This window comes from Anoplophora glabripennis, unplaced genomic scaffold (assembly GCF_000390285.2).
Source record: "Anoplophora glabripennis isolate ALB-LARVAE unplaced genomic scaffold, Agla_2.0 scaffold1049, whole genome shotgun sequence".
Taxonomy (NCBI): domain Eukaryota; kingdom Metazoa; phylum Arthropoda; class Insecta; order Coleoptera; family Cerambycidae; genus Anoplophora; species Anoplophora glabripennis.
This window is the reverse complement of record NW_019417124.1, coordinates 103,053-115,454: the sequence shown is the minus strand read 5'-3', so window position 1 is coordinate 115,454 and position 12,402 is coordinate 103,053. Positions and strand designations below refer to the sequence as shown.

The window sequence follows — 12,402 nt, the reverse complement described above, 5'->3', positions numbered from 1 at the left end:
AAACTATTTATTATTGTTTAAACAATTAAAAAACAATTAGCGTACAAAAATAAGTTTATAACTTTTTTCTAATACTTATCTCCAAGTAATTTCAAAAGGTTTAAGGAAAATCCATGCTTCCCATAATTATTTCGAAATAATGCGTAATTTTAAGCTATCTTGACTCCACTATATAGAAAAATTTAAAATATTCTTTGTTCTAGTACTTGATCTCATGACTGCAGTTCAACATCTACGAGTGATATGTAATATCCAGTGTCATATAGTACGTAATATTTAAATATATTCTCAGGCATATTTGTTTTTAATAAAGATGTAGCATCGTTTTATTTTTGCAAACATCTGTAAATTATTTACTATTTACGTCATAGCTTGCAATTCTGTTGGCTGGTGTTAATTCGTCAATTTAATCTAATTATTGTTAACTAATTGTTATTATATAATGCTGTATCATCATATATTTCATCTGTATAAATATTCTATATCCATTTTAAATAAAAAGATATTATCCATTCACTTTTTCATTTTTCTTCCTAAAATTTTATCGAGCAAAATATCTTTACAGACAGCTTTACATCACAATATTCTTTAAGTATACGACTGTACTATTGAGTTAAAATATAAAAATATTTCTTGCAACACACGAACAATTTTGTATAAAAGAATATTATTTTGCAACCTGGAATTTTTTTTCGCCTTAGTTGCAAAATGAAATATACGACGCACGAGCGTGATATAGTTATATGTTACATTACATATTCGGAAAGCTTATGAAAAGAGCTTTAAGTTAAAAAAAAATCGTCAAGATTCGTTGAAATACAGCGGAGTTACAGACTATCAAGTATATTATTTTCAAGCGAATTTCGCTTATTTAACGGCAGGACTATGAATATTATTGTCTATATGAACGAATTTATCTGATATGAAATACTCTGTTATTTGTACTAGAGAAATACTGTTACCTCCATTCATATTTGTGCAATTAAATATTTGGAGTGGTTTTTGTACATATGGTTCATAAACACTTTGAAAGTAAGATGAGAAAAGGTTACATACATCAGGACCATTATAAGCATAAACATCATTGAAATGCATGGAGTTGGATATGCCAAAATCTTTTCTAGAATTTGATATAAAATTCCAAATTCTTTTCGGATAAGATTGAATATCATTTTCTATACTATTAATATAATTTTTAAAATCTCTGTGTATCAGCTGTTTACTTTGACGTCTAAAAAGACTAAATTTAATATAATCGCTATGATTATTATATAATTTCCATTTTTTACGATACTTAATTTTATCTTTAACCTTATTTATTGTTTCAATAGAAAAATAATTTGGAAATTTATGATGTTTAATTTTTACTTTAGGTACATATAAATCAATGGCAGAATTAAGTTTTTCATAAAAACATATGACATAATCATCAACTGATTTACTGCTAAATAACAAATTCCAATTAATATTGCTTAAGTGATTGATAATGCCGTTATAATCAGCCTTTTTGAAATTATAATTATCACGAGCAATATTAATAGGCAATATTTGTTCTACTTGTTCTCTTCTCTTGCAATTTCTTTATTTGCCGGTTTTTGCCACGTCGAAATAAATTTATTTTGTTCATTTACATTTTATTTAAATAAAAGATATGTACTTGCTACAAATTCTCTCCTCATGAATTTCAGGGGATGACGTATCTCTAATGCTGCAACCAGCCACCTATGTCAGTATCGACCAGCACCCCTCAAAAACTTCAGCCACATTACTTGGGATCTGAAAATTACAGGAAAAGTAAAGACATCGTTCAAGAGCTCTTATAATTGTGCATATTTCTGTAATTTAACGAACTCTGTACAATATTAGAGCTTTTATTAAGCATTATCATTATTATATACTGATGGTAGTACTATAATTTTTCCTGCTCCTGATCCTAACAGCATTCGCAACACTATAAAAATAATAATTCCAAATATTTCGAATTTTCACCACCACAAACGGCAGTGACAACATTTTTAACATTAAGGCGATGTTTCGCATTGTATTTGCCACGTTCTGTTCAAATTTGTATAGTGCATCTCTCTCTCGGTTTCGAAAATTAAGATTATTTCATTAACCTTGAAACTACACAATGTACTGGTTACAAATACACCAAACACCGGTAAATAATTCACGGAATAAGAATTGACTCGTGCCTTGATTGGAATGTTGATGTCGGTCCTTAAAGCAGAATATGGCTCAATATTGCTGTGCCCTTAAATACAATTCGTAATTAAATGTGGAATCTGCCTTTTGGATTTCTCTGACGCAAGTCCCTTAGAAATATTTTCATCTCTAAAGAAATATTCAAGTCAATAAGCTGAAACATGCACGAAGCAATAGCGTATTTGCACCTGAAAATATTTTCTCTGCATATAATCAAAGAAATATATCATATCCAAATAAGAGTTACATGAAAGATCGAAAAGCGATTTGCAGTGACAGTTTCTCTGCGAATGTGAAGAAAAATATTCGACTCGAAATCCTTTTCCATTCAGACATATAAGCTACAGTCTCAAATCTAATGTAAGTGGGATAACACTAATACCTATTTATTAAAACTGTTTTAAATAAATCTTTACTTGAATATTTTTTCTATAATATAGACGTTTTGTGATGAAGAAACTTAAATATGTTTGATATGAATACAGGTAAAATTTCAGTTATTTATAGATGTACTGAGAATAGAAAAATAAAATTTCTCTTTCTAAGAGTCTTAAATAGTAAATATTACTACTGTGTATTATTTATGAGTTAAAACTCAAAAATATTCCTTGCAGCAAACACACGAACACAAATTTTATATAAAAAATATAATTATGTAAAACTACCTTAAAAAATAACGAATGTATCGTTTTGCAGTTTCCACACGAAACGTAGTTCTGTGCCTGACAACTAGTTGCGCTACTATCGCCTTGTTTTTGTGGTTTTAAATAGAGTTTCCGCTTTTACTACATGTTCTGTTATCTGTTTCTGTTATAATGTACTCTAGTGTAGACACAGTGTTACCAGATCTCCTGTTTTAACAGGAGATCTCCTGTTTTCACTCTCACTCTCCTGTTCTACTGTTTTCACTATGAGATCTCCTGTTTTTAGTTTCAATGTCTATTCTTCTGGTTTCTCTATGAAATCTTCTGTTGATTATACTAATTTTCCCTAGAATAAGTATATTTTAGTACTACACTGTTCTCTAACGGCACTATGTTCGTCACTTGTCAATATTTTCAGTCCTGTTATATTTTCTGTAGCCCAGTTCATGTACATATTTAAATTTTAAATGCGCAATTCGCGTTTATATGAACTGGGCCTAACAGAAGGCGAGTTCGTTTACTTCAGCGGGATTCCGGGATTTATCATTTTGACATCTGACAGTTGTCAAATCACGTGACGTACCGATGTAATTGAAAACTATTAAACGAACTCCTACATTTATATATTTTGCTATATTTTGTGCATGTACTTGTGTTCCTCTATTAAAAAATATATTTATTAAAATCTCCTGTTGAAAAAAGAAATCTCCTGTTTTTTTGGCTACATTCCTACTGTTGACAGAAATTTCCATCTGGCAACACTGTGTAGACACATAGTTAAACACGTATAGACGTTGTTTATCTGTCGTTTTAATGGCAAATTTCTTGCCTCAGCCATTTATCATAGTGTAACGTACAATATTTGCGTATTAGCATAGTTTTATCTGTCCTCTTGGTTCGTCGTCGTTATTATCGAATTGTATTCTCAAAAGACGAAGAAAAAGGCACCAACAAAAAGGCTTGTGTCTCAGGTATTTAACCACGTTTATATATCTACTAAAGGCATTAATATAATTCGGTATTTTATGCATTGTCTTACACGTAAGATCAAGAATCGTAATTACTACAATCTATCTCGCTCTTATTATCTGCTTAAGTAAGTACGTTTTAAAGGTAATCTCTAATAAAATTAGTTATCTTTCAATTACTCATGGTCTATTCACGAACGGTGGGTATCACCGTAACGCGAATAAAGAAGTGTAGGAGGGGAGGTACGGGAAGCAAAGCCACTTGAACAAAGATGTAAATAGGTATACAGAGATACAGGGTGTCCGGAAATGAATGTGATTTTTTTTTAAACTTCATTTTATTCACTATCAGTTATCGAGAAGTGAAACAATATCGGTGTTTTTAATCGCGTCAGACGGTCATTTTTAAAACGCATTAGAAAATGTATTGAATGGAAGTCAGTACGAACATTTGTTATAATAAAATACTTTGTTAATTAATATCTGTTTTTTATTGATTATGATTATTATGAGCATTATGATAATTTGTAATGCCATCTCTTGTAAAACCAGACAGAAAGAATTAACAAAAATTTGATGTTTAATACAACTTTAATAGCGATTTCCTGCTAATCGGTTACATTTATCAGCTTGAATGAAGAGTACCTACATAATTTTTTCTTATATTGTTTCTCTTTTCATCAATGTTTACATTTCTGTGATGTCTAGCAAGGGAAAAAGTTACAAACAAAACAAATTTTGACTTCTAGGTTAAGGGCCCTCTAGCAGTACATAAGGAAAGTTTTTTCTGAGTGGTCCAACAGAGCTTGATCTACTTAGTGGGTGTGCCAAATTCAGAGACTAATCGAAATTTAATTAAATAAGTTATTTAAAAAAATAATAAAAATTTGAACTTTGACAAGCTGTAACTTGCAAACAATTGACGATCTCTAGAATAACCCCCCGGAGTTTCCTGGCGGACTTTGAGAACACCCTGTATACTACAGGGTGGGCCACCAGTAACGTCTCGGTCGCTAGGAATCAAACGGAAAATATTATAAAAACCTGCTTAGGCGGGTATGTGTAGGTTGATTACGGATACATTTTAATAATATTTTGAAATATACAGGGTGACCAGGAAAAGCGTACCATATCAAAGTTATGTATTTTACTGCATTTTTGAAAGCACCATAAAAAAATAGGTGAACTTTATTAAAGGTTCTGCATACTTAGGACTTATTGTTTGTGAAATATTTAAATTTGAGTGAAAATGCAGGTTTAGCGTAGAAATTTAATATTAGCAATAAAAAAATAATTTTAAGGAAGCATCTTTGCTATTTTAAGCAAAGCTCTCAAATTATTTGGAATAAATTCTGAAAGCAGGAAAGATTGATTTGAAAAATGTCTATCCAATTCTGTAAATTTTTATTTATAACTTCAAATAACTTTTTTAGCAGTCGAAACTCTCTAGACTCCTAATTTCGATACCACTGGTTAGTTTATAAACAAATTTCATATGTAGATGGCGCAGTGAGGAAACTGCTCCAAAATAAATGGCGGACTTTATTGGTGACACCGTATTATTTCTTTTGCAGGATTTTCACCTGCCAAGAGGATGGAAGACACGTACAAAAAAAGCAAAGGAAACGCCGGACTCGAAGGGGTTCAATTCCAACTGAATCTGCTCGCTGTGTTTTTGCTAAATGCCCTCCGTAGCCGGAAAAACTGGAAAATGTCCACGGAGAACAAGGAAGCTGGAAAGTTCGACGACCTCGTTCTCGATTTGGACGACAAATGCGTTTTGCTACAGGCCAAGTTCAAACAAAGCAAAAAGGTCACCAGAGAACAATTATTTTCGTGCAACGCTAAGAACGCCGATTTCAGCCTTCCCAAATACTTCTTCTCGTACTTGGAGGTTAAGTCTAGTTCTGTAGAGAAGGTTGTTATTGTTTGCACCAACACGGATATCGAAGGAAAAGGCTTAGAGAACTGTTTAAAACGCCATTGTCTAAGCGCCAGCAGCATGCTGCACTACGAAGGGAACTTTTGTCCATTTTATACTTTTAATAAAAACATCTTGCCCGAGTTAAAAGCTAGTGCGGAGGTTTACTTCCATAAAAATTTACGTGACAAAAGCATCGACAAGGCAGCAGTAACAGAGGAAAACATGATGGATTTTCTGAATCATTTTCAATTTTTTTTAAATTATCCTAGTGGAGACCAATTAGACAAAGTTATTGAACAGTTATTACGCTTGAACAATTCCGGTTTATATCGCAAGGTCTCTTCGCAAGAGTTATATAAGAAAGTAGAAAATTGGTTCAAACAACCAAAGGGGGAATATTTAACAGAGGAACGAGCGAAAGCCATGTTTAGCGAAATAAAAAGTGACAGGTACTGCGAAGAATTGAAAAACTACAACGTGTCGTTTAGACAAACTAGTTTTAATTTCACTGATCCAGAAAAAATTTTCCAAGTCAATTCCGATGGAAAATATCTGTTGCAGGCATTGAAGGTTTTCGATGCACTGCATAAAGATAAAGGCAAAAAATTGTATGTCAATCCTAACGATGACATCGAGGTGCAAAAACACGTCATAAATGCATTCGCACTTCCCCGCTACACCTTTTTAATTATAATTGGGGTTAAAATTACTCAAGACGCGGCAATAAAGGAAATTAGTAGTACATTAAAAGATATACTAAAGAAATACAGCTATAAGAAAGTCATTTTGGTTGCCGAACACAACAATAAACTAAGTCGGCAATTCGGACCAAACGATATTTTTCAAGTTGGTGGATCAGTGACGTTAAAAAATCTTTCAGATGAATGCCAGGACAGGTTAGTAGAACAGAACAACATAATTTTTCAAGGAGAGCAGATCAGCTTGGAAGAACTATTAGAAACACAAACAAATGAGGATTGGAGGAATGCTATAAATTCTGAAATTCTAGAAATGCTAATTAGAAAGAAAGAAATAAAAGTGGGCGATCCACTTTTATATTTAGACGAAAGCAACTCTCGATATTACATAGCTCGCACCTTTAAAATACAAATATGTAATAGTAAGATTGAACCAGGCACTTGCGAATTGCAACAAGCAAAACCACATTTAAATGAATATGGACGTACTACTAATAAAGTGAAAGAAGGGACTTTTCCAGAAATGAGCACTCATGACGTAAACCAAGAGGTGATACTTATCTCGGACGGTGCAGGAACTGGGAAAAGCACTGTCCTTACCAAAATGGCAATGGCTATAAAAGAAAAGAATCCTCACTTGTGGGTGATCAAAATTGAACTCACTAGGTACTCTAGCTTCTTAAGGGACGTGCTAGCTAATCGACGGGAAACCGTAAGTGTAATGGAGCTGTTGAATTCTAAAAATGCGACGAAAATGACGAACCACTTAGAAAAGTTTGTGTTCTCCTCGAGCAAGAAAGTCGTGCTTATGCTCGACGGGATAGACGAGATCAGCCCCGACTATACGGGACTCGTCCTTAGCATGCTGACCCAGTGCCTACAAGCAGCTAATGTCGCGAAACTCTTCATTACTACAAGACCTCACATGGTCCAAGAATTGGAAGCCATTTTGAAAGTGAAGCCATTCGTGATGCAACCCTTCACGGAACAGGACCAGGTCGACTTCCTTGTTAGTTATTGGTTTTATAATCTAGCTATAAATGATGATAGTAGAGGAAAGTGCGAGCGATACGCCAGAGCATTGATAAGTAGGGTATCCTCGTGGACAAAGGGATATTACGCTGAAGACTACTTTACTGCGATCCCTCTGCAACTGAAAATGCTCGCGGAGATTTTCCAGGAAAGCATAAAACAGAATAAGTCATCCGATTGGGAAGGATGCAAGGAGTTCTTAAAGGAAACTAGGGGAAAACCGAAACTGCCCGAAAAAATGGAAATTAAAGAGTTGTACGACATGTTTATTGAGAAAAAAAGAGACATCTACATATACAAAGGAAATCCCAGCGGGAATTCGGCGGCAAATATGGCGTTAATTGATCAATTCGATGAATCCCTCAAGTGCCACAGAAGACTCGCTTTAGAAGTGATTTTACATAAAGAAGATCGTCGGATTTTCTCGTGTTATCAACAAAGTTGTAAGGATATAAACGAGAGCGTACTGAAAATAGGAATCGTGCAGAGAACAAACGACGAACCTCAGTTTATTCACAGGACTTTCGCCGAATATTTTGTTGCGGAAAGTATAGTCCACGAATTGCAAGTTCAGTTACACAGTCCAGATATAAAGTTTCAAGAGTTTTTCGTAAGTAAAGTTTTACAACTCCCTGAAAATGTGATTATCCGCGGCTTCCTTGACAATTTTCTAAATAGAGTCGTGGATTCTGTACCCGCAAATATTCTCGAGAAATATGAATCCCATACTTGTGACCAATGCTGTTGGATGGATGGCCACAGATTTATTCATTTATTAGCGGAAGAGGGTTGTATCGCAATTCTGCAACTCGTCCTCAAATGCGTAAATTTCAAGATTGTCAGAGGCAAAGAAATTAACATCGAAGATTTGACAAGTCACGATCTCGATAACAACAGAAGCGTTTCCCAAGCCCTTATACGAAAAATTCGAGTTAACCGAAGAGAGAAAAAGGAAAATGTACTATTATTTACGAGGATTATTACTCAAGAGGCTGGAATCAACATCAGGGACAGGTTTGGGAGCACGCTACTCTACTATGCCGCTGACGGCGGCCACTTCGAAATGGTGAGGTTTCTAACCGAGCAAGGAGCAGACTTCAACAGCGCAGGTTTCATGGGATGTACGGCACTGCACTGCGCTGCGAGCAACGGTCATTTGGACATTGTCGAATATCTCGTAAAATCCAACCACGATATCGATATCCAAAACGTGAACCGCCGCACGGCGTTGCATTTTGCCGCCGCCAGAGGTCACCTGGACACAGTGAAACTTCTTCATCGACTGGGCGCAGACTTAAATGTAAGAGACTTCGATGGCGGCACGGCACTGCATTCTGCAGTCTCGGGTCACCACTTGGACACGGTCAAGTACCTTCTCGAACTAGGTGCGGATTTCGATGTTGAAAATAAGTACCACCGTACGCCCCTGCATCTAGCTGCCATTTACGGTTTCTCAGACATAGTTAAATTCCTGATTGGACTGGGCGCGAACCTCAGTGTTAGAGATTATGAAGGCAACACGGCATCGCATTTAACTGCTTTTTTTGGACGCTTAGACGCAATCAAAATCCTTCATGAACTGGATGCAAATTTAAATATTCGAGATTACGACGGCAGGACGCCACTGCACCTTGCTGCCAGAGAGGGACATTTGGACACCGTCGAGTTTTTCGTCAAACACAGCTTTGATGTCAGTATCAAGGACGACAAGGGCCGCACGCCGCTGCATTTAGCTGCTGCGGAGGGTCAATTGACTGTTGTCTTTCTGGTGAATGTGGTCGACGACGTCAATATCAGGGATAACGACGGCCGCACGCCTCTGCATCTAGCTGCCTGGGCTGGTCACTTGGACACCGTCGAATTCCTTCACGGACTGGGTACAGATTTGAATGTTAGAGATAATGACGACAGCACGCCTCTGCATTTGGCTGCTGCTAAGGGTCAATTGACTGTCGTCAAATTTCTAGTGATTCTCGTCGGTGACGTCAATATCAGGGACATCAACGGCCGTACGCCTCTGCATCTGGCTGCCTGGGCTGGTCACTTGGACACAGTCGAATTCCTTCACGGACTGGGCACAGATTTAAATGTTGGAGATAATGACGACAGCACGCCACTGCATCTTGCTACCGTATCTGGTAATCTGGGCGCAATAAAATTCCTTCTTAAAGTGGGTGCAGATTTGAGGATTAGAAATAAAGATGGTCGCACGCCACTGCAGCTTGCTCACTATAAAGGTCGCCGTCAAATTGTTAACTACTTTAAGGATATGAATATAATAATATAAAAGTAGGAATGGGAATAAGAAAAAAGAAATAATGCAAAAATTGGTAAGTTGGTACCATTTCGGCATTCTGATACTGTTTTGTTTAATATTGTGCACAATTAACTTAAACTGAAGTGCTCATGTCATGAAAATTTTAAAGTGCCGTTCGGTTTGCATAGTGTTCCAATATACTCAACCTGTGCGCGCGCGCTTATTAGAAGGTAACACGAGTTATTGTTTTCGCGTTGTAGTGGTTGATCAAAATGGAATCGTGACTGGATATTAATGGCCAACCTGATATCAGGGTAATTGCAAACAACTCAATTTAACAGAGATCTAGAACGATGTAGATAAACAATATGTATAAGGGAATTTATCTAATAAAATTAATAAGTAACAGCTGTATGTAGGTACATTTTTTTCGTTATTGGAAAGATTCGTTTTATAGTAGTTCTGAGGCTTCTGGCTAGGTCAGAGATTCCTAGATATCGCTAAAGAAGTACAATGTACCTACTATCGAAAAAAATGAAATAAACCCTCGAATTTGGAAACCTATATTAAGAAAACGTAGGGGCGAAAAAATTTGAAGTTTGAACCATATACAGGGTGTCCCAGTGTCAGCGTACAAAAATTTACTACAGGTAGACCAGACCAAAATAAGATTAAAATTCTTTTAAAATATTTTTCTGCGATGCACTTTCACTGAGTTACAGGGTGTCGTTTAAAAAAAATAATAACTTTCCGCAATAACTCAGAAACCCTTTCAGGGATTTAAGTAATTTTTGGGCGAAGTGTACATCTATTAAAGGTCTTTAAAATTACATGGTGCTTATTTCGATCTGACGCTAGGGGCCAACTTGTCCTTAAGCTTATGTCTTAATAACTTTTGCATAGCCTAGTTTTATATAATTTGATTATGTTTTCCTGAATCTGCAATCGATTCTGAACAAAAAATGTGCTCTTGTTTCATAGCTCAAAAATGAACCGTTTTCGAGTACATTGGGTCTAAAGTATCGATTGCATTAGTTCGTAGAAAAGATTTTGTTTCTTGTTATCTAGTAGGTACCTGTCATTATAAAAAACAAAGTTTTCTAGGCCACATTGAGGACAAGTTGGCCTAGGCCGCCCCTGGCGTCAGATCGAAATAAACAACATTTAGGTTTAATGACCTTTAATAGATGTCACTGGGACACCCCGTATGGCCTCACTTTTACTCTATTGTGTGCTAAAATTTCAGTTAGTTTCGTTGTCCCATTTTTTAATTATTAATGAAAATGTTGAAAAAATCGCGGTTTTCTACCTGCAACATTGATACCTCTCACTTTTAACTTGTCGTAATTTTTTTGTTAATTAATAAACGATTATTTATTTTTTTCGTGTTTCTTGTGAAAATATGTTAGTTTATCATATTTTAAGAGACCCCTCAAAAATTCAGCACAAAAAAATTTTTTTAGAGGTCGCTCAAGATTTTTAAAAATTTCATAAATCGTCAAATATTGAATTTTTTTTATATTTTTCTCGTTAATCATTTTCTAGGTTGAAAAAATCTCGATTCTGAAAATTTCAAATCGATATTTTCATTTCTAAAGGTCACTCATAATTACTTTAACTTTCAAAGTGTACCTATTCGAGCGACCTCTAGAAAATAAATATCAACGAACTAATATTTTTTTTTATTGAATTTGATGAACAAAAGAATAGAAATAAATCACGAGACACTTACATTTTAAAAAATTAAAAAATTATAAATATTTGATACCACACACTGCGGTAGTAAATTTTGCCTCGAGAAATTTTTTAATTTTTCATTATCATCAATTGGCGTCATCATCTGTATCTTCGTCGTCATCATTCACATTTATTACTAAAGAATCTATAGCGATATCTACTAAATGTTCTTTTTCCCTGTTTTCCTGTTCCAGTTTTGTGTATTTTGCGATGCATTTCAAACCGCTTAAACCGCAATGGAAAATACTATTTATAGAAATAAATAACATGCCAATGTGCCACTTACTGCTCAATAACAATTTTTAAAACATGTTTTCTGGGGATTATCCAAGAATATTCTTTTGCGGTAACACTTAACACTAAACCAGACGGATTAAAAATAAGATTACAAAATTCCTAATATTTCCGAAGAGTAAGAAGAGTTTAATCAGGTAGCCAATAAAAATGAAAATGAAACAGGCCAAACAATTATTCTACAAATAAAATATTTGAGCCGCCACTGCTTGCTACAACATGCTGAACGGGAACGATGGGTTAACTAATAAATTATTTATTATTATTTTAATAATTTCAGACTGTTGTTTACAGTAATCTACTACCTGTGTCAGTTTTTTTATTTTTTTAAAGAACGCAATATTTACGGAGATTCCACTGACTTCTGTTTTGTTTAAAAATAAAAAAAGAAGAGCTTTTGAGACAAATGACATTCACAGTATTAAAGGCAATAGTTCGACTTATCGTCAGTAAAAATTTGGATTTTTTTATCAATTAACAACAAAATTACGACGGGTTGAATTGAGAGGTATCAATTTTGCAGGTAGAAAACCGTTTCAACATTTTCATTAATAACTAAAAAATGGGATAACGAAACTAACTGAAATTTTAGCACACAATAGAGTAATAGTGAGGCTATATATGGTCCCAATTTCAAAATTTT

At 34.8% G+C, this 12,402-nt stretch overlaps 1 protein-coding gene across 1 annotated transcript in view; it reads left to right on the top strand.

Moving 5' to 3' along the window:
• LOC108913550 overlaps nt 1-10,136 on the top strand; it is a 21,371-nt gene extending 11,235 nt beyond the window's left edge. The window contains exons 3-4 of the mRNA XM_023455947.1: nt 3,697-3,820; nt 5,392-10,136. Coding sequence (XP_023311715.1) covers nt 3,697-3,820; nt 5,392-9,758 — 4,491 coding nt within the window. The 3' untranslated portion in view covers nt 9,759-10,136. The remainder of the gene's footprint in view (nt 1-3,696; nt 3,821-5,391) is intronic.
• The last annotated feature ends 2,266 nt before the right edge of the window (nt 10,137-12,402 follow it).